Here is a 22,264-nt window from a genome sequence, read left to right as displayed (position 1 = left end):
TCTCTTCTTCTCTCTGGCAAACTCTTTGGAGCTCTGAGGGCAGAGACCATGTCTCCCTTTGCCCAGTAATCACATCCCCCAGCGCCTCGTAGAGCATCTGGCACTCAGACAGCAGGCCATCAGAGACTATTTGTGGAATGCAAAGATGGTTGCTGCTGTTCAGCTGCTAAGTTGTGTCTGACTTTTTGCAACCCCGTGAACTGCAGCATGCCAGGCTTCCCTGTCCTTCACCATCTCCAAGAGTTTGTTCAAACTCAGTTAATGCATAGATAACCGAGCTTAAACTTCACTTCTTTTGGATGCCTTTCTTGACTCCCCAAACAGTAAATCAAGCCCCCCTCCTCTGATTTACAGGCACACTAGCTCTGGAGACAAACCAGTTTACTATGTTGCCTTTCTCGTGTTCTTAATCAGCTAAATGGAAATACCACCTATTACTTTGATACGGTAAAAATTAAATGAATAGGAAATTTATTTAATCTCTACAATTTCAGCAAGTATAAAATGGGAATGATCATGATACCTAACTTCATAGAGCTATTGTGAGGACCCAATGAATTACACGTGTCAAGGTTAAAAAAGTACCTGGCTTATAGTAATACTCAATAAATGACAGATGAAAATAAAAACAAGAACAAATGTAAAAACAATTAAATGAGAAGTGAAACCATAAAGTTAATAGAATAAAATATGGGAGAATATCTTTTTGATCTTGATCTTAAACAAGATTCTAAAAGCACACACCATAATATGAAAACCTATTCAGATTTGACAGTATTAAAATCAAGAGTTTCTACTAAACAAAGTAACATATAGATAAAATAACAGATGGATTTACCCTTGGAGAAGACACTTCAATGTCAAAAACCAAAAGAAGATTTACATTTAGAAAATACAAAAAAAATAAATAAAATATGAAAAACTTGTTTAAATAAACAAGAAAAATTGGAAACAGTAGAAAAATGAGCAAGTGGTATAAATAAGAAGTTCACAGAAGGGGAAGCCCAAATGATTAATAAAGTATTTGAAGAGTAATCAAAGAAATGGAAATTAAATCAAGAATGACATATCCCACCAGATTGGCAAAAAATGGGAAAGGGTGGGAAAACAGCAATTGTTGGTGAGGATGTGAGGAAACAAGACCACTGCTGGTGGGTGCAGACTGGCCACCAGCGTGGTGCACACTGGAGGGAAAACAAGGGTACATTTCCTACTCATGTACGTCTGCTAGTCATATACCCCAGAGAAACTCAGGGCAACTTTTTACTCATTCGCTAGCTGTGTCTTATTAGAAGGATATAAAATAGTCAAAAGATAAAAATAGACTTTAAGAAGCCCTGTGATTATACCTGTAAATCAATCATGGGACTCCCAATGCGTCTCTTCCAACCTGCTGTCTTCAAAAGAGATGATAAAACAGCTAGTCCACCCAACACACCTAAAGCAATCTAAAGTAAAAAAAAAAAATTGGGATTTATGTAATTTCATAATGCAATTTCATCAGTGTTCAAAGATACTGTAAATAAAAAGTAACAAAGTACTCAAAAACAGGCTCAAAAATTAGAAGGTACACTAGAAGGACATAGGCGCCAAACTGAAGAAACTCCCAATGGACAAATCTGGGACAATTTGAGCAAGACTATAGAAGGTAACGAATTAAAATTACTAGAATAAATAAATATTCATGAGCCCACACTGATTTAATAATAAATGAATAAATAAATCCACGTGGACAAAGGGAGAATTCCTTTTTACAGAATTCTAATCAATATAGAAGAAATGATGGAAAAACACAACCACCACCAGACAAATATCACAGTAATATTGTTTATTGGCCAAGAATTATCAATGGATGCTGAAATTAGAGGGCAAAGGAATAATAAGGAGCAGATTTGCATAATCTCAAGTATCTTCCCACAAGATACTTATTAATTATAAGTGGAAAAATACAATGGAGAACTCTGCAGATACCATCTTAGCCATACAATCAAAGTTGACATCAATGTTAGTAAGATAGGTGTGTGCTAAGTAGCTTCGGTCGTGTCTAACTCTTTGCAATCCTATGGACCGTAACCTACCGGACTTCTCTGTCCATGGGATTCTCTAGGCAAGAATACTGGAGTGAGTTGCCCTGTCCTCTTCCAGGGGATCTTCCTGACCCAAGGATCGAACCCAGGTCTCTTATCTCTCCTGCATTGGCAGGAGGGTCTTTACCACTAGCGCCACTTGGGAAGTCCATTAATAAGATACACTGACACCAAGTATCTTCTGATATGACTCACTGAGAAGGGTATAACATCACTTTCATGGTATGTATGCTAAAACTACATTTAATCATGGGAAAATACAGGATAAAACCAACTGAAGGACAAAATACCAGTGTTAGGGTCAGTCATGAGACAAAGAATGACTGACGACCTGTCACAGACCTAAGGAGACTAAGGAGACACACGATGGTTGGGTCCTGAAACAGAAAAGGATAGTGAAAAAAATCTGTAAAATCCAAAGAGTATTTACATTAGTTAATTTGCTGTTGTTTAGTCACTAACTAGCATTCAAATCTTCGTGACCCCATGGACTGAAGCCCGCCAGGCTCCTCTGTCCGTGGTTTCCCAGGTAAGAATACTACAGTAGGTTGTCATTACCTTCTCCAAAGGATCTTCCCAACCCAGGAAGCGAACCTGCATTGGCAGGTGGGTTCTTTACCACTGAGCCACCAGGAAAGCCCGGATTAGTTAACAGGACTACATCAATATTAATTTCCTGATTATGACCACTGTACTACAGTATGCAGCCTGGCATGCTGCAGTCCACGGGGTCGCAGAGAGTTAGATACGACTACTGACTGAACAACAACTACAGTTACGTAAGATGTTAATGCTAAGGGAGACTTGGTGAGGGATATGTGGCAAATCTCTTTATTTTGACAACTTTCCTGAACATGTAAAAAAATTTTGTTTTAATTAAAAAATATACTGTAAGTATTTTGACGGGTTAAAAGAAACTCACATCTGTCTGGACTTGTGCTTCTCCTTGATCCATTTCGTATGTGACTGAGAAAGAAACCTGATGTTTAAAAGAAAGCAAATTAGCCATACTGAAGTTATATGATACAAACCTATTTTTACTATAAAAATACATTCACAGCTCCATTTTACCAAAAATATCATACTTTTAAACTATCAGTATTACTAGAGTTGACCTTTACTTATACATAAATAAATACACTTTGGGGAATTACCCACACTACTTTAAATATCCATTTAGAACATATATTAAAGAAAGAGGGTTTCATTAGAAGGTGGATTAGGTTCATTAACAGCACTCAAGTCAAATTAATCATATTTCATTTTCTGATAGGTTTCTGTAACTGAGGCATGTGACCTATCTTGTGTATCAAGAGTTCAGCAACTGGCTAAACAATCACATAGGAAGAAGGCAGATTAATCAAAGGTGTAAACAAGAATCTTAGGGACACAATTATACAGAGACAGGAGAGAGAAGAATCATAAAGGATTAAGAGAAACAGAAGCATGAGGAATAGGAGAGGGAAGACACCTAAGTCTTACCAGGTTCACAGAGCAGGGTCAAGGAGGATTAAGAGAAACAGAAGCATGAGGAATAGGAGAGGGAAGACACCTAAGTCTTACCAGGTTCACAGAGCAGGGTCAAGGAGGATTAAGAGAAACAGAAGCATGAGGAATAGGAGAGGGAAGACACCTAAGTCTTACCAGGTTCACAGAGCAGGGTCAAGGAGGAGGAGGTCACAAGTAGAGTCAACTGTTGTACAACTGACCCTTGAACAATACAGGGGTGAGGGGCATCAATTACGATGCAGTCAAAAATTCAGGTAGAACTTTAGAGTTGGTCCTCCACATCCATGAATTGGACCAACTTTGCAGAGTGCTACAGTACATAGTTATTAAAAAAAAAAAGTCCACATATAAGCAGAACCATGCAGTTCAAATCTGTGTTGTTCAAGGGTCAACTGTATAAGTGTAAAGTTAAAGAAATAAAGCCAGTGTATGTGGAATACCTTGCTGACTTCCTGAAAGAGGTTTTCAAAGAAGCAAAGTGGCAGGACCCAAACTGCAAATGATGAAAGAATAAATGGTTGGGAAATCAAGGAAAGACACATGATAGCAAGCTGAATTGTTGGCAGAGTTGACAGAAGATTTTATGGTTTGGTTGTGCTAATTTGTTTTTAAGACAGGGCAACCTGAAAGGCAAAGGAAAGGAACCAGCAGAGAAGCTGGCCAAATAAAAGGTTGGGGGCGAAACAGGAGAAAATACACATTAATATATTATAATAAAACATATAAAATTAAATAGAAGAAAATATCCTAAACAAGTAAGGGTTGAAAATTCGCTTAAGAAAGTGGGAAGGGTCCTTTATTCTTAGAAATAGGAACCAGAGTCAAGAAAGATAATGAAACAGAGATACTGAAGTATTAAAGAGGAAGTCTGAGGCAATTCATATTGGATGGTTTTGATCTGCTCAGAAAAACAGGAAGACAGGTTATTTGCAGAGATGGTAAGAGAGCAAAGATACAGCTGGATGCTCAAAATGAATGCAGAACTTTTACAACAGCTGTCATGAGAAATTAAGAAATGATGAAAACTGCATTCTATAATTAGAATGATTGAGGGGGGCTTCCTCAGTTATGATTCTCTCAACTTTTTTCCTATTGCTTATTTTCCAATTTGTCAAAACAGTTTAGATATATTTTCGACAAGAAAAATATTTAAAGAAAACACCCAGAAGTGTTTCATATTAAGATAAATACACTCTTAACTACCCAAAAATGACATTCCAGGAAAATTTAAACAAGGCAGTCTTTTGTTGTTACTAAGCATGTTCCTGGATTTTCTCCTCTCATTACACTGTATATAAATTCAGGCAATAGAAATGAATTTCAATATCAAATCAGGTAATAAAACTGAGGATGGGAAACCTTTCAGAGAAAAGTCGTACCGTGTGCCTACTTTTCGCTTTATGAAAGCCTGAATCCAACAGTAGCGGAGTAGAAGTGCAAGCTCAACAGAGAGGCCAAAAACACTGGCTGAAGAACTAGAATATTAAAATTCAGAAAAGTAAAACAGTAGAAATTAAAAGCTTTAGTGAGTCCTGGAGGTTAAGGAGTGTTCACCTTCCAACTGTCATGCTTCTGGGGGAGACAGGGGATGAGGAAAAAGTCTAGAAGGGTTAGCTCTGGTCCCGACCTCCATCCGCTCTTCTCTACCCCTCCTCAGACAGGGGCACTTCAATCGCCTGGCAAGGCAGAGCGCGGCCTTTGCCAGGCTCCTTCTTTGGTACAGCCTGCTTTCAGTGTGTACATGGTCTCACTTCCAGACACAGGCCCTTCCAGGCAGGGGACGACTCGGGTTCTGGGGTTAAGTTTAACTGAGTTGGGAAACAGTCAGAAGACTGGTTGTAGGTCCAAACTGCATCCTCTATTTCACTTTAGTGCTACTAGTTACAGAGCTAAAAATTAGATTCTCTTTCTGCCTGTTTAAGTATGTCTCTATCAAGTGGGCAAGACTGGTGAGAAGAGAAACACACATGCCCTCTTAAGGTTTGAGTTCCTGGTTTAGTTAGGCAAGGAGACAAAGTCTTAACAGAAGCAAGGTGGCCAAAGAGAACAAGAGGAGATGCCATATGGCTCAGCATGTCCTGGCATCTAGAACAGGGAGGCCCAGCGGCTGGTAACACTATCCACTGACAAACTTAATTCTTGCCTTTTTATATGCAGAATCCATAAGAACTCACCTCTTACCAGCATTAGTAAAAAATAACTGTCTTGACTATATAAAGTGCTATGTTTATTTAAAACTCTGAAAAGGACTAATAGTCTTTTGATCATAATGCAAACTCTCTCAGTTTTGCACTAACACACAGAAGGCAGTGACCGAAGGGACTCACCTTCACAGACTGGCTGTTGGGATCTTTGATATCAATGTCACGGTAGGCAATGGTAATTAAGGGAGGGTAAATGTTTCCATTTTTCGTGCTGGGTACAAGGTGGATGCTGTTTAAAAGAAAATTCATTTTTAGTTAAAAATACACTGAGGCCCTTAAACATATATTTAACTTACTGTTTCTTCTGAATGTGATATGAATAGTCTTGGTGATCTCAGAACCAGCAGTTATTAAAAACCAGAGAAGGTTAAACATAAACTAATGGTATTAATACAGGATATCTGAAGTGGTCAAAACTTTATATTAAAATACACCCTCAAAAAACGCTTCTTGATCTAGGTCCTACAAAGTTTACAAATAAAATCAATGAAGTACTGTGTACCACTTTTGAGGACTTAAAGTAATGCCTAGAGAAAGGCAGATAATATCCTGATTTTGAAAAAAAGATGAATTCTTGGTGACTTCCCTGGTGGTCCAGTGGCTAAGATTCCACACACCCAAGGCGGGGGCCAGGTTCAATCCCTGATCACAGAACTAGATCCCACATGCCGCAACTAATGATTCCACGTGCCACAACTAAGATCCGGCACAGCCAGATAAATAAATAAAATAAAAAGAAATATTAAAAAAGATGAATTCTTAAAGATAACATGTCATATCTAGTACTATTTATGGTACATAATAGGGTACATTTTGCTGAATTCAACGCATTAGTAACATACCGTCTGTAAACTCGGAAATGAAAATGCCAAGTACCAGTGGCCAACATGGTTTCATCAGTATAAAGTCAGACCTGACTAGTTTCAACTTCATTTTCACTGAGGAATCTACACTGGCAGATTGACGGAATGCTAAAAACAGCACAGGTAGATTTCAGAAAGGTATAGATAGGACAAAGCTTCTGTACTGCCTACTTCATGAAAGATTGTTGTGAAAATCAAAATGAAAAAGCAATGAAAAAGTAATGTATGTTGAAACACCATAAAGATGATGGTGTGGGTTTCATCAGTGTATTCAAGGTGCACATCATAAGACACTGAAGTGGAAAAGCCACATAAGGTTAGAGATAGGAATCTCACAGCAGAGAAGAGACAGTGAGGGCTGCATGGCACTACCCTAAGGCAGGGCCATCATCAAAGTATCCAAGGAACAGCAAGGTGTTGATAACTAACGAGGGCCAACCTAGAGCAGTGGGTGCTAAAGGAGATGGAGCCACAGGAGGCCCACCTGCTGCAATCATCTGACGGGCTCTAACACACCCGCGTCGGCCCGTGGATCTTCACTGCTCCCCACCTCTCAACTCATTCTAACTTGGCAAGTCTAGAGTGGGGCTTAGGATATGGATTTTGGCAAACTCTTGAAGCCCTTCTGAAGTAATTATCTCCTCTATTCAGATCAGATCAGTCGCTCAGTCGTGTCCGACTCTTTGCGACCCCATGAATCACAGCACGCCAGGCCTCCCTGTCCATCACCAACTCCTAGAGTTCACTCAGACTCATGTCCATCGAGTCAGTGATGCCATCCAGCCATCTCATCCTTTGTTGTCCCCTTCTCCTCTTGCCCCCAATCCCTCCCAGAATCAGAGTCTTTTCCAATGAGTCAACTCTTCGCATGAGGTGGCCAAAGTACTGGAGTTTCAGCTTTAGCATCATTCCTTCCAAAGAAATCCCAGGTCTGGTCTATCCCAATCTACATAGACATCTAAGAACACATTATGTATCATTCCAGTTCAGGTGTTCTTACTGTTTTCATCTGACAATTACAGGTCAACACTTTCACTATGACATTTTTCCATATACTCCAAGCCTCATTCAGTAAATTAGACATTTGTTTACCTCAGTGATATTTGGGTGGCGACTCTAATTAATCTTGGCTGGCTTCCTAAGTCATTTTCCCGTCCACTTAGTGTATCCACTAAGAAAATGCGTCGAGTCAGAAGCCACTTGCCAGAACTACTGTCTTTTATCAATAATAAAAAAAAAAAAGATGGGTTTAAAAAATACTTTCAATTGTTCAAGATGGCACTCAAAGTGAAGATTACTGGACAAATTTAAAACATAAAATTAGTACACTTTGTTTTAATAAGATGGTTGCAAAAATAACTCCTGCTGTGAGAAATTCCTAGTAATAGCCTTCCCCAGCTGCACTTGAATATTTTCTGATTGTCTGGACTTTTCATCAGTTTGGAAGGATTTTCCCTGCAAATTACCTGAATAAATAGGATTTTATAAAATGAGAAACAACAAAAGAAACTAATTTGTCCAAAAAGCAGCTCAAGGATGGTTTGAAGAAGCCCTGATTTTACAGTTCTACTGTTTTTCTCAGGATAAACTTTCAGGAATGATAAAATTTCTTAATAAAAAGCCTGATATATTTAGTAAATAAGGCTTCCTTGGTGGTTTAGAGTAAAGACTCTGCCTGCAATGCAGGAGACACAGATTTGATCCCTGGGTCAGGAAGATCCCCTGGAGAAGGGAAGGGCAACCCACTCCAGTATTCTTGCTTGGAGAATCCCATGGTCAGAGGAGCCTGGTGGGCTACAGTCCATGGCATCGCAAACAGTCGGATATGACTGAGTGACTAAGCACACTGAGTAAATATACCAACAACCTTACAGTTTTAGCGCAGGCATGCTACATGAAACCTTACACTCAGGGGCTTCCCTGGTGGTCCAGTGGCTAAGGCACCGTGCTCCCAAGGCAGGGGGCCCAGGTTCGATCCGTGGTCACGGAACTTAGATCTCACATGCTGCAACTAAGACCTGGTGCAGCCAAATAGATAAATATTTAAAAAAAAAAACAAGCTTACCATCATAGCGAATCCATGACTTTTCTTATAATCTGTGGCTTATTAAGCTATGTTGGTTGACTTATTTATTGATTTCAGCTCAGAGAAAGAGTGGTGTGTATGGATGCCTTACCTTGGTTCACAAACATTTTCTTGTGCTGAAGATTTAAGTTTAACACAGGCACAGCCCAAATATATTGGTGTTGATTCTCATCAGTATATTCAAGGTACACATCATAAAATGTAGGAGTGGGAAAGTCAGTTAAGATCTTAGGGACAGGAATCTCACACTGAAAAATAAAATTAAAAATAAAAGCACCCAAATTGAAAGTTAAAAAGCATATTTATTATCTTTAAAAGATTTGTAATTGTAAAACAAAGTATCTTCCAATAATGGTGTTTATACATATTTTTATATGTCTTTTAAAACATGAATACTATATATGATTCTTTTATAAGGGCCAAAATAACAGTAAAGAACCACCTGAATCTTGCCCAACAACCCAGCTGGAGAGGCTATACATTCATTCTCAACTGTAACTGTACAGCAATAAAAAGGTTTAAAAACTCCTATCCTGTGGGGTGAGGTCCCAACTCTTTCTCCTGGTAAACACTGTTTATGATTTGACTCCCCTTAATAGTACCAGGTTCATCTCCCACTGCTTCCTCTTTGTCTCTGGTTCAGTCACACTAACCTACTTATAGCCTCTAAATATGCTATGCTATTCTACATCTCTCTGACACTGCAAATGGTGTTCCTGCCTGGTATTCACTTCCCCACTGTGCTCCCTGGTAAACTCGTATTCATTCTGCAGGCTCAAGTGTCACTCACTGTGTATAGCCTTTCTGAACTTCCCTAGGAACTGTTAAGGACCCTTCTTTGAACCAACACGGTTCCTTGTTCATATCTATAGACCAACACATCACATTCTTTTCAATTTTTTGTCTATATAGCTGTTTTCTCTACTAGGCTGTGAACTCCCTGAGAGGCAACTGGGTTCGATGGAAAAACCACGGTTTTCAAGCCTAACAGAACATTTACTTGATGAAAGAATTTGAACAAATTATCTAATATTACTGAGCAACATTTCCTCATCCACAAAACACAATGAGTATGTATTTTACAAAGCTATTTCATGGATCAGATGAGATAAAAATGATAAAATGCTGAGGACAGAGCAGTGGAATTTATCTGGCCCAAAGTAGACACTCAACAGTTTTTTAAAGTAACACAAGTCATTTCTGATAATAAAAGCAAATTTAAGTTCATGATAGAAAATCTGGAAAATGTAGAAAAGAAAGAAAATAATCTGTAATCCCACCATCCAGAGATAACCACTGTTAAAAATGTTTCTTTTTCTCATCTGTTTTCCCCAATGGTGCTTTTTGTTGTTTTAACAAAGCTGGAATCACAGTTTTGTTCTGTGGTGTGTGTACATGCATTTTATCAAGAAGTATTTTTGTAGACTATTGAAGGTCTTTCAAATGTTTAACAGCTCATAATATTGCTTTGTCCCATACTGTAGTTTCAAAATGCATTACCAAAGGAAGGATGGTCAGGGAGGGAGGGAGACGAGCATGGAGAGAAAAGGAAGCATTTTGTTACAGGGAGGGAGGAGGGAGGAGGCAGTGATAACACTTTACTGTTTATTAAAAATGAAGTACTTCTACTTCATTCTAAAATGCTCAAAAGTAGAGATTATTTTTAAGACCTATATGCCAGAAGGAAATACACAATTATGATGTTTAAGACTCTATGGATGACAAGGTACTGTTTTCATGCTGATTTTATTAATAAAAATCATTCATAAATTATTCATTAGCCCACAATGCAGGAGTCCCAGGTTCGATCCTTGGGTCAGGAAGATCCCCTGGAGAAGGAAATGGCAACCCACTCTAGTACTCTTGCCTAGAAAATTCCATGGATGGAGGAGCCTGGTGGGCTACAGTCCATGGGGTTGCAAAGAGTCGGAAACGACTGATCAACTTCACTTTCACTTTCTTTTTGCAAAAAATTACTAATTTCAAAAATTCAATAATTATTCCAATTATTGCTGATGTGAAAAATGAAGCCAAAATGTAGACTGCCTAAAATAGTACCAACTTACACTTTGTTGATAAGTTGTTCCAAAGGAATAAGCAGCATTTAGTCTCGTCTCTGTGTCTGGACAAAGCTACAGCAAAAGAACACAACTGATAAATATCTCTCACAAATCTTTTCTTTGCTTATAGTCAAGGGTTCTCAAGACATAACATGGATATATACTTTATATAATACTTATTTAATGTTATCAAGGGAGTGAAAAGTTAAGAGGGCATCTCTGTTATAACTTAAAGTAGTTTTAAGAAATTCCAATTTAAAACAAAACAAGAAAAATCAACTCTAGCAAGCAAACTGATGCTCTATTCAAGCAATAATCTAGTTTTTTCCTCATCTTTGCCTCAATCAAAAATAAGACATGTTAGGGATTCTCTCTAGATTCATACTCTCTAGAGTATTGTCTACTATATACTATATAGCATATATATAGTATATAGTAAATACATTGTATATATATTGTATATAGTATATATATTGTATACTATATACTATATACGGAGAAGGCAATGGCACCCACTCCAGTACTCTTGCCTGGAAAATCCCATGGACGGAGGAGCCTGGTAGGCTACAGTCCATGAGGTCTCTAAGAGTCGGACACGACTGAGTGACTTCACTTTCACTTTTCACTTTCATGCACTGGAGAAGGAAATGGCAACCCACTCCAGTGTTCTTGCCTGGAGAATCCCAGGGACGGGGAGACTGGTGGGCTGCCATCTATGGGGTCGCACAGAGTCGGACACGACTGAAGTGACTTAGCATAGCATAGCATATACTATATAGTATATACTATACTCTCTAGAGTATAGTAAATTCTCTCTAGAATCATACTCACCTGTAAAATTCCTCCTTCTAAAGTTTGCCACTTGAGAAAATTTCCTCTCACATCATAGGAAGCAGCCACAAACTTCAGTTTTGTACTCTGCTTAAAGAAAAACAAGAATAAAATAATATCACATACTCTGAAAGTCTATGAATATATATAATGGTCTATAAAAACTTACAGAGTTCAGACTTTCAGAGTATATATAATAGTCTATACAAATTTTTTCATTGCCAAATGATCTTTTCTTTTTCTAGAGACCAAATATTGAATTCATCAATCATTACTTTGAGGAAAAATTAATCAGTGTATCTCTCTGATTAAACACACTTAATATAAATGGACTGGGTTTTTGCACAAAAACTATTACTTCAGAATTGAGAGGCAGTGACAGATAACTTCTTTTCAAACCTGTTAAATGAGTGTGTGTGTGCGTGAATGGAGGATGAATAGAGGAAGAAATAATCTATTCTTTCATTTTGCTCCTGCTAAGTCACTTCAGTCGTGTCCGACTCTGTGCAACCCCATGGACTGCAGCCTACCAGGCTTCTCCGTCCATGGGATTCTCCAGGCAAGAACACTGGAGTGGGGTGCCATTTCCTTCTCCAAAGCATGAAAGTGGAAAGTGAAAGTGAAGTCGCTCAGTCGTGTCTGACTCTTAGCGACCCCATGGACTGCAGCCTACCAGGCTCCTCCATCCATGGGATTTTCTGGGCAACAGTACTGGAGTGGGGTGCCATTGCCTTCTCCCATTCTTTCATTCTAGAAGGTCAAAAAAATGAAGGTAAGAATTTGGACCTGTGACATGCTGAGGAAACGCATAGAATCCCACTCAATCTTTGGCAGCCCTTATGAAAAATGTGGAGATATAGGACAGAAGAGGCTTTGTGTTTGGTGATGAAACCCTTCCCAACCCACAAGTACTTCTTGCTGCCGTAACACAAAATCCCGAGGTATCCACACACTCAAGTAAGAAAACTAAACTCTATACATTGTTTAGTTCCTCAGTAGCTAACATTTAGATTTAGTTTAGTCACTAAAATTTTTTAAATCTATCAAGAATTATGTCTAGTAATATTCTTGTTACCTTTCAAAATTATAAATCAAAATGTAGTTAACCTTCAATAATATAGAGATTTGTACCTGGTTTTCCCCTTTAAAACTGAAATTTGTAGGAAGAGGTGTAGTACTAATTATTTGAGGTGCTAATCCTAGCTGGTCTCCATAGAACAGCCATGGAAGATTCTGTCTCCTATAAACAATCACAATTGTTTTAATAATGGGGGAACGGTCTTAGTACATATTTGTGAAAGTAACTGCACTGAATTTGGTCACAATGACGGTTCATTAGTTAGAATAACCTTACCAAAAGGAAACAGAATGAACAGTGCCCAGTGCAGCAGTATTTTCAAAGATAACCTGAAACAATCCACATGCATCAAAAGTAGAGGAGTCATAATAGTTCATGTTCATTACACACATATTTCCGAGAGCTTGGCAAGATGTTAGATTGCCATACACCTACAGGAAAACAATGACAAAGAAATATATGGGCTTTAATATCCTAAACAAAAGTTGATACAAAAATTATGCTTAGTTTTTAATTTAATTATGCTTAGAATTTGAATTCTGCAAATTCTTTTTTTGGATATTCTTTTGCTTTTAATACCTTTCCTCTAATTAAAGTAGAAAAGAACTTTCCATATGGCAGGTTAATAATTTATAAGTTTTACCTGAAATTTTAGGTGAACATATAAAGACAAGCAACTGAACGAAGAAGAACCAACTAAAAACTTACAGCATGACATTTAAAAAAGCTAATACATGAAATAATTATATTTGAAAGAACAATAACTGGATCCTAATAGTAGAATAGAAATCTAAGCTATTTTTATTTTATTTTATCTATTTTATATCTATTGCATATAAATCTAATCTGTTTTAAGTAATTTGTTTTATGAACAACAAAATCTGTTGAGTTTGACCCTCAAACTTCTTTCTCAATTTTCTCTTTAAGGAAAAGACCACTTCATTTTTGCAGTTATTCAAATAAAAATCATCACAGTAATCTTCATTCTCTCTCTTCTCATATCCAACTCATCACTAAATCTTGTTGGCTCATTTTTAAACGTATATATCCAGAAGCTTAACACTTCTTTCATTTCCACGGAACCACCCTTGTCCAAAGGTCCATTTTCTCTCACTTGGATTACTCTAATAACCTCCTAATTGGTCCCCCTGCTTGTCTTTGCCCTAACAAAATCTACTTTCCATGTTAGAATGATCTTTTTCAAAACCTGAGGCCAACCACTGTCTACCTTTGCACAAAATCCTCTACATCACTTCCAGTAAACTCTAGGTCTCATAGTCACTCCCTTCATCCTTCAACTCATTTCTCCACTTTCCCTGCTCACTGTTCTGGCCACTTAGGTCTCCCTCCTGTCTCTTTAGCATGAACATGCCAGAGAACCCCTGCTTTGGGACCTCTGCACTTGCTGTGGTCTCTGCTTAGAATTCTCTTCCCCTAGATATTTTCATGGCTCACTTCCACTTCCAAGTCTTTGCTCAAATATCATACTCTCAGAGATGCCTGTCCTGACCACCCTCCATAAGTTAGGACCACCTTCTACTCTCTATGTTCTTTATCCCGATTTGCTTGTCTTTATAGCACTTGGCATCACCTGACAATTACTTACAATTCCACATGGGATTTTTCTCTGTCTTTTCCTAAAATAGATAACTTAAAAGATTTCAGAACAGGGCGTGGCATACAGTAGGTCATCAACAAACATTTACTAAATGATAGTACGATATCAGTTTCCCCTAACATTCAATTTCAGGTTAGTAAGTTTGGACATATTTAATTTATGTGTAATAAGTGTGAAATGAATAACATATTCTTTATTAGTCTCTTTCAGTCCACTTAGAAAGGGTTTTAATAGAATATGACCAAGGAGACATATCTACTTAGAAAAGTTTTATTAACTGGGGAAAAAAAAAAATGGTACCACAGTTTCTTTGAAATGAAATAAAAACTACTTTCTAGAAATTCAAACATACCCAACAAGCAGCTGCTGATGACTGCAAATACTTTGCAAACCATTCTGAAGTGAAAGATATGCCCTATAAACAAAAAGATGAATTTTAGTTTTACGTTTAAATAGAAATTCCTGAACCCTACACACTTAGGAAGACATTACTGTGCACACTGCTGAGTGGGAAGTAACTAATATTACTTTCCCAGCGTTATCAGAAAAATAGACTCTAATAAGAATAAAAGAATTAATTCCAACCAATGTCAGTAATTACAAGTAGGACTGAATTACAAAATCACATTGCTCAGACAAAAGATACAAGGAAATAAAGTATGTTTATAATAATAATAAAAACTATTATGCCCATTTCACTAAAATGAAAATCAAAGTACAAAAGAATAAAATAAAAATTAGATCTTGACTTAGATTTGGTTAATATTTGGTGATTTAGGATTATTACACTGTATTAAATTGCAAGTAATAAAAAAGAAATATTTGTGAATGATTTCTAAGCAACAGGAGATTGGGGATACACAGAGAAATTAACATTTAAAATCTCCACAATGGTGATTCTCAAACAGTGATGAATATCAGAATGAACTGTGTAATTTCCTGAAAACAGAAAATGCCTGGCTTCATTCTAAACCAAATGAATCAGAATCTCTAGAATGAGACCAAGGCACGCACATCCTCTGAAAACTGCAGATGCAGGCCCCCCTCTAGGTCAGAACCACTGCTGTAAAGCTCATCTGCATATCCTGCTAAAAAATGAGACACCGAGAAACACCATCCGTAGTAAATTCTCTGAACATGGACAAAGGTGATAAAACCAAATTATATGAAATATGGCACCATAACTGTCCAAGAAATCTAAAATAAAATTACTATGAGTCACTATTTTCATCTCTTCAATAGGCAAAAATTCTCATATTGTAAGAAAAAAACATATGTGTAGAACGCTGGCTAACACACACAAAAAACCTAGTAAAAATGGAAAGTACTGACAACAGTACTGGCCAATGCACGCAAAATGAAGCCACAGACAAATGCCAGGGACAAAGCTGCGTGATCCTTTATAAAACAATATCCACATACTTTAACCCAGGAATTTAAAAACACTTAGGACATGTGCCTTAAGTCAATCATCTCTCCAAAAGGAAAAACACATATATATGCATAAAATGGTTGACAGCAATATTATTAACAAAAAACCTAAATATTCAATAGACATACAATTACATGAATTTCAATGCATAAACTAGAGTATTATATGACAATTTAAAATTATAATTATTGGTTGGGCCTGGAACATGCTATAGAGAAACCAAGGTAGTGCCTGAAGATTGAAGGAGACATGTTAAAATAACACAGGAGCTATACCAAAGGGAAGTCCAAATTTGGGACAATTTGAGCTTTGAAAATTTGGCCACTGCTGAGCAAATCTGGAAAGCTCAGCAGTGGCCACAGGACTGGAAAAGGTCAGTTTTCATCCCAATCCCAAAGAAAGGCAATGCCAATGTTCAAACTACCACACAAATGCACTCATCTCACAGGCTAGCAAAGTAATGCTCATAAATTCTCCAAGCCAGGGTTCAACAGTACATGAGCCATGAACTTCCAGATGTTCAAGCTGGATTTAGAAAAGGCAGACGAACAGAGATCAAATTGCCAACATCCACTGGATCACTGAAAAAGCAAGAAAGTTCCAGACAAACATCTATTTCTGCTTTATTGACTATGCCAAAGCCTTTGACTGTGTAGATCACAACAAACTGTGGAAAATTTTCAAAGAGATGGGACTACCAGACCACCTGACCTGCCTCCTGAGAAATCGGTATGCAGGTCAAGAAGCAACAGTTAGAACCAGACATGGAACTACAAACTGGTTCCAAACTGGGAAAGGAGTATGTCAAGGCTGTATACTGTCACCCTGCTTATTTAACCTCTATGTGGAGTATATCATGAGAAATGCTGGGCTGGAGGAAGCACAAGCTGGAATCAATATTGCCAGGAGAAATATCAATAACCTCAAATATGCAGATGACACCACCCTTATGTAATAAAGCAAAGAACTAAAGAGCCTCTTGATGAAAGTCCAAGACAGTGAAGAAGTTGGCTTAAAATTCAACATTCAGAAAACGAAGATCATGGTATCTGGTCCTATCTCTTCATGGCAAATAGATGGGGAAACAATGGAATTGTTGGAAATAAAAGGAAATAAAAATGAAATGACAGACTTTAATTTGTGGACTCCAAAATCACTGTGGATGATGACTGCAGCCATGAAATTAAGACACTTGCTCCTTGGAAGAAATGCTATGACCAACCTAGACAGCACATTACTTTGCCGACAAAGGACATCTACTCAAAGCTATGGTTTTTCCAGTAGTCATGTATGAATGTGAGAGTTGGACTATAAGGAAAGCTGAGTGCCAAAGAATTGATGCTTTTGAGCTGTGGTGTTGGAGAAGACTTTTGATAGTCCCTTGGACCGCAAGGACATCAAACCAATCAATCCTAAAGGAAATCAGTCCTAAATATTCATTGGAAGGGGCTGAAGTGCAAGCTCCAATACTTTGGCCACCTGATACAAAGAACTGACTCATTGGAAAAGACCCTGATGCTGAGAAAGATTGAAGGCAGGAGAAGGGGACGACAGAGGATGAGATGGTTGGATGGCATCACCGACTCAATGGACATGAGTTTGAACAAGCTCCGGGAGTTGGTGACGGACAGGGAAGCCTGGCGTGTTGCAGTCCATGGGGCTGCAAGGAGTCGGACACGACTGAGCAACTGAACTGAACCAAACTGAGCTTTGAAAAGAAGAATAACAGTGACAGTTCATAACATACTCGTGATACCAGGGGTTTGCAGTAAAGCTAAAGAGAAAAAAAAGCACAGAGAGAAAAGAAAGCACTCTATAGAGCATTGCTAACTTAAAAATATAAAAAGGAACAATAAAATTGTGAAACCATCTTGATATAACCAATTTAATAACTGATTCAGATAAGGTTCATTAATGACTGCTAAAAAGGATATGTATATAGTCTCACAGTAAAATCTCAGACTAACTTATTAGTCACAGCACCTTTACAAGGGGGAGGAATGGCAGACAGCAGCATGCCCAGCCAGTCAAATTTAGCATCACCAATAACTGGACATCCTGACATTATGTGCTCCATGTTATGATACAATGGGCTATACACAGCACCCATGTCATATTTTCCCAAAAAGATGTTTCACAGAGTCTAATCATAAGAAAAAAATGAGAAAAATGCAGACTCTGGGATGCTCTACAAGAAAGCTGGCCTTGACTCTGCAAGAGTCAATGACCATAAAAGAAAAAAAAAAGAAAAAAAAAGAATCCAAAAAGCAAAACAGGATAAAGATCTCTGTTCTAAATTAAAGGAGACTAAAGAGATTTAATTTCAATGTGGGATCTTTTGCTGATCCTGGGTCCCTTTGCCAAAAAAGTGGGAAGGGATAAAAGACTTTATTGAAACAAGTAGGCATATTTGGATATGAACAGTATATCAAATAATTCTATTAATCTTTTTAGGTGTGATACCAGAAAAATGCCATTTTCCTTAGGAGCTACAAAATATTTAGGAGTAAAATGTTACACAGCTACAACGTACTTTCAAGTGGTTCAGAAAAAAATATGAATGTATGTGTTTGTATGCATGTTTACATATACAGAGAGAAAGCAAATTTGGCAACATTAATAATTGGTTAAACTAGTAAAAGATTCATGCACAGTCATTGTCTTTGTTTTGTTTTTTTAACTTTTCTGCAATAAAAATTTTTCAAAATTAAAGTTGGGAAAGCAAACCAAGATGTAAGCTCATTGTCTTTGGGGAAAGGGAATGTGAAGACACTGACTCAAATATTTGGAAATTCTTTATTGACTGTCTGATATATTACTATAGAGGATTGGATATTTCTCTTAGAAATTACATAAAACAGTAAGATAAACACAGAAATAGTTATAGATCTGAGTATGTATACGCGTGGCCTTCCCAGGTGGTACAGTGGTAAAGAATCCGCCTGCCAATGTGGCAGACACAAGAGCAGTGGGTTCAATTCCTAGGTCAGGAAGATCCCCTGGAGTAAGAAATGGCAACCCAATCCAGTATTCTTGCTTGGAAAATTCCACGAACAGAGGAACCTGGTGGGCTTAAGCCCATGGGGTCTCAAAGAGTCGGACACGACTGAGCAACTGAGCACACACTCACACACATGTTTAAACATAATATGTATATATATCTTCTAGATATATCTGCTAATGAGAGCATACTAAGCATGGTAATCTTTGTTTCTAAATGTTATCCTTAAGAGCTTCTTAGAGAAATAGCTGTTTCCAGGACCGAAGCAGGAAAAGTATAAGATGAGCCTGGAAATCGTGTTGTGCCAGACAGGAAATGCTCCAATAAAGATACAGTTATGTCCAAAAGACATAGGAACAAATTCGAAGGGCTTCTAATGGCCAAACCTATGACAATTTGGGAAACAATGAACTGAAGCTCATTTTAGCCCCAAATGAATTACCAAAGGAAGAAAAGCAGAACTATCCTTAACTAGTAGAACAAAAAAACTGAAGCATACTCACAAGCTCTCCGTAACGTGCAGTTGAAATCATACGTAGAGGAAAACTCCTTGTGCTGCTGAAACACAATCCCCCTGTCTTCATAAATAAGTAAGAAAAGAAAAAAATAGTTTATGTAAGAATATCAGCAATTCAATTTTAAAATATATACATTATCAATGTAATTAGCCTTACTAAAATGTTAGGTTCTGAACATGCACAGGACTTGCTGGTATTAATGAACATTGGTTCACACCGGACACACCTGTCAATACAACAAAAATTATTTTTAAAATGTTAATGAACTAGCTCTAATTTAATTGAGAGCTTGTCTTTCTAACTTAATAGATTAGAACAGATTCATTCAACTAAGCAATTACTTGCAATAAAGTAAACTTATCAAAAGTATACACTACTCTGTATTATAAGGCAAGGTATAAATAAAATCAATAATATATATAAATATAGTACCTAGAAAATACTAAGTAGATTGCAAATAAAATTTATTATTATATACTATATATTATTGGAGAAGGAAATGGCAACCCACTCCAGTACTCTTGCCTGGAAAATTCCATGAACTGAGGAGCCTGGTAGGCTACAGTTCATGGGGTCGCAAACAGTCGGACACGACTGAGCGACTTCACTTCACTATATATTATAGATTATGTACAAATTATATAACATCAATAATAAAACAAAAATAGCTAAAAATAGCTACCTTTTATTGAGCACTTACTCTGTAGTAGCTAAAAACTTTAGGTATGTAAAGTATGTTTCTGAGCTGTGGTAACAGCCTATGAAGTGGATGGTATGTCCTGTTTCTGAAGATAAAAACACTGGCTTAACAAACAAAGGTCAAACAACCAGCAAGAGACAGAAACAAGATCTAAATCTTCTTTGCGACCCCATGCACTATATATTCCATGGAATTCTCCAGGCCAGAATTCTGGAGTGGGTGGCCTTTCCCTTCACCAGGGGATCATTCCAACCCAGGGATTAAACCCAGGTCTCCCACAATGCAGGCAGATTCTCAACCAGCTGAGCCACCAAGGAAGCCCATTTAAATCCTGTTCTGTCTCATTCTTGGACCTCAGCTTCTTTACCTGTTAATGCCTACTTCTAGCCTAAGGAATATGATACGAAAGACACAAATTCTATGTAAATAAGATATTAATGAAGACAGCACCCAGCATACTGCTTACCTGTTTCCTAAAGCATTTGCTACCGTAAAAGAGTTTTCACTTTCATCACAGAGCTCACAAGTTGCTTGAGACAACAATGTTCCATTAACATTTCTTTCCACTAAACAATTTAGAAACAATAAGATGTAATTCATAATCAATATATAAGCTTCTATACACTTAGTAAAACCCATTTGTAATTATTCCAATTCTCAAAACACCTTGTAAGAACAAAACGTATGTCAACACCTTACATAAAGTATTGAAAAGTGAAGCCTTCCCCATTCCCACATTAAAAAAAATAATAATACAGAAATTTCCAAATCATCATAATAAATTAATATATTTTCCTTAAAAAATTTCTTTCCTCTTACCTGCATACTCCTGTTACACTGGCTTTGGGGAAACAAGTATTTTCATAGACTTCTGGTAAGTTTCTCAACTTAAGAGGACTTTTGGTGGTATGTATTATAAATTCACACACTCTATAATACTATAACTTCATTTTTAGATACCTAACCTACAGAGACACTTGTCTATGTACATAAGAATATTCATCAAAACATTACTAATTAGAAAACAATCTAAATATTTAAAATAGCAAAAAGTTATAAAATACCACGGAGTGGATTAATAAGAATGAGGTAGATCTAAATGGTATGATCTTAATCATACCATTAACTGAAAAGAGTATGCTAGAGAACAGTCTTTGCCTATGAAATAGCTACATAAAAAATACCACTTATATTTCCTGTGGTTACAATGTATACATTAAAAACAGAAAAAAAAAAAAAAAAGAGTCTAGAAGGACACATTCTAGAATCTACTTCTCACCTAAAATATGGCCAGTGGGACAGTGGCATTTTCCTTCTGCAGTTAAACCACTAGGGCAAGAAATACAGTTCCAGCCATCTTCAGTAACACCTTTCTAAATTAAAAAAAAAAAAAAAATTATTTCCCCTTTCTTAATTAATGTTCTCCTTCTTAATTGATCACGTGAGTTTAAAAAGTCATAATAGGGTATAATTTGTAGGCAATATGTAAATAAATTATATACATATGAGCTACATAAAAATTTCCTGGAAAGACAATTTGTACTTATATTCAAACATTAAGCTATACATTATAACTATGTACTGACTACTATTAACTACTAAGAACTAAAGGCAATAGTTCTTTGTGATTTTCAATTCAAATGAGCTTTTATTACCATGATTAATATTGTCATCCAGTTTTTCAATTTACCAAGATAAAATGCAACAAAATTCAACAGTATTGAATCAACAAATAGGTAATTAATAGTTTAGCCTTACCTGTTCTAAAATAATTATTCTAATTTTTAAAAATTCAAATAATTAGCTTTTAGCAATTAAGTTATGACCCAAAATAGACGAATCTTATGGTAAATAAACATACTTAAAGTTGTTTAAATTGAGATCTTTTTTAATCCACTAATAATTTGTACTAGTAAAGATTTCTGATAAAATATGACATCATCCAAAACTGGACTTACATGATTTAGAAAAAAACCTGGGGTAAAAATACAGTAATTTTATTACAAACATGGATATAAACAAAATAAATAGAAAACAATGGTAATAACAAAACAATGACACAAATTATGCTAAGTTTTGGTTGAAAAGAATGGATATATCAAGAAATGCCCCTGTATTTGTTAATACATTTATACGTATAGGACTATTTAAAAATTATGATAGCTTAGTTGTGTGTGTCGGAGAAGGCAATGGCACCCCACTCCAGTACTGTTGCCTGGAAAATCCCATGGACGGAGGAGCCTGGTGGGCTGCAGTCCATGTGGTCGCGAAGAGTCG

General features: G+C 36.9%; 1 protein-coding gene across 5 annotated transcripts in view; it reads right to left on the bottom strand.

Annotated features, from left to right (window-relative positions):
• The window catches only part of TMEM67 (transmembrane protein 67), a 45,272-nt gene that overhangs the window by 19,785 nt on the left and 3,223 nt on the right, over positions 1-22,264 (bottom strand). For 2 of the 5 annotated variants that reach the window (XM_044928531.2, XR_006544829.2), the window contains exons 3-16: positions 21,267-21,360; positions 20,454-20,553; positions 19,444-19,513; positions 19,273-19,347; positions 14,689-14,751; positions 12,995-13,149; positions 12,772-12,880; positions 11,641-11,730; positions 10,816-10,881; positions 8,841-8,997; positions 7,756-7,879; positions 5,924-6,029; positions 3,010-3,066; positions 1,350-1,448 (exon numbers count right to left, since the gene is read on the bottom strand). In XM_044928531.2, the coding sequence (XP_044784466.2) occupies positions 1,350-1,448; positions 3,010-3,066; positions 5,924-6,029; positions 7,756-7,879; positions 8,841-8,997; positions 10,816-10,881; positions 11,641-11,730; positions 12,772-12,880; positions 12,995-13,149; positions 14,689-14,751; positions 19,273-19,347; positions 19,444-19,513; positions 20,454-20,553; positions 21,267-21,360 (1,365 nt within the window). The remainder of the gene's footprint in view (positions 1-1,349; positions 1,449-3,009; positions 3,067-5,923; positions 6,030-7,755; positions 7,880-8,840; positions 8,998-10,815; positions 10,882-11,640; positions 11,731-12,771; positions 12,881-12,994; positions 13,150-14,688; positions 14,752-19,272; positions 19,348-19,443; positions 19,514-20,453; positions 20,554-21,266; positions 21,361-22,264) is intronic. The other 3 variants (XM_006055175.4, XR_006544830.2, XR_006544831.2) reach the window with 2 other exon arrangements.

This window comes from Bubalus bubalis, chromosome 15 (genome assembly GCF_019923935.1).
Source record: "Bubalus bubalis isolate 160015118507 breed Murrah chromosome 15, NDDB_SH_1, whole genome shotgun sequence".
In the NCBI taxonomy this organism is placed as follows: domain Eukaryota; kingdom Metazoa; phylum Chordata; class Mammalia; order Artiodactyla; family Bovidae; genus Bubalus; species Bubalus bubalis.
Note: the sequence above shows the minus strand (reverse complement) of the source record. Positions and strands in the feature narration are given on the sequence as shown.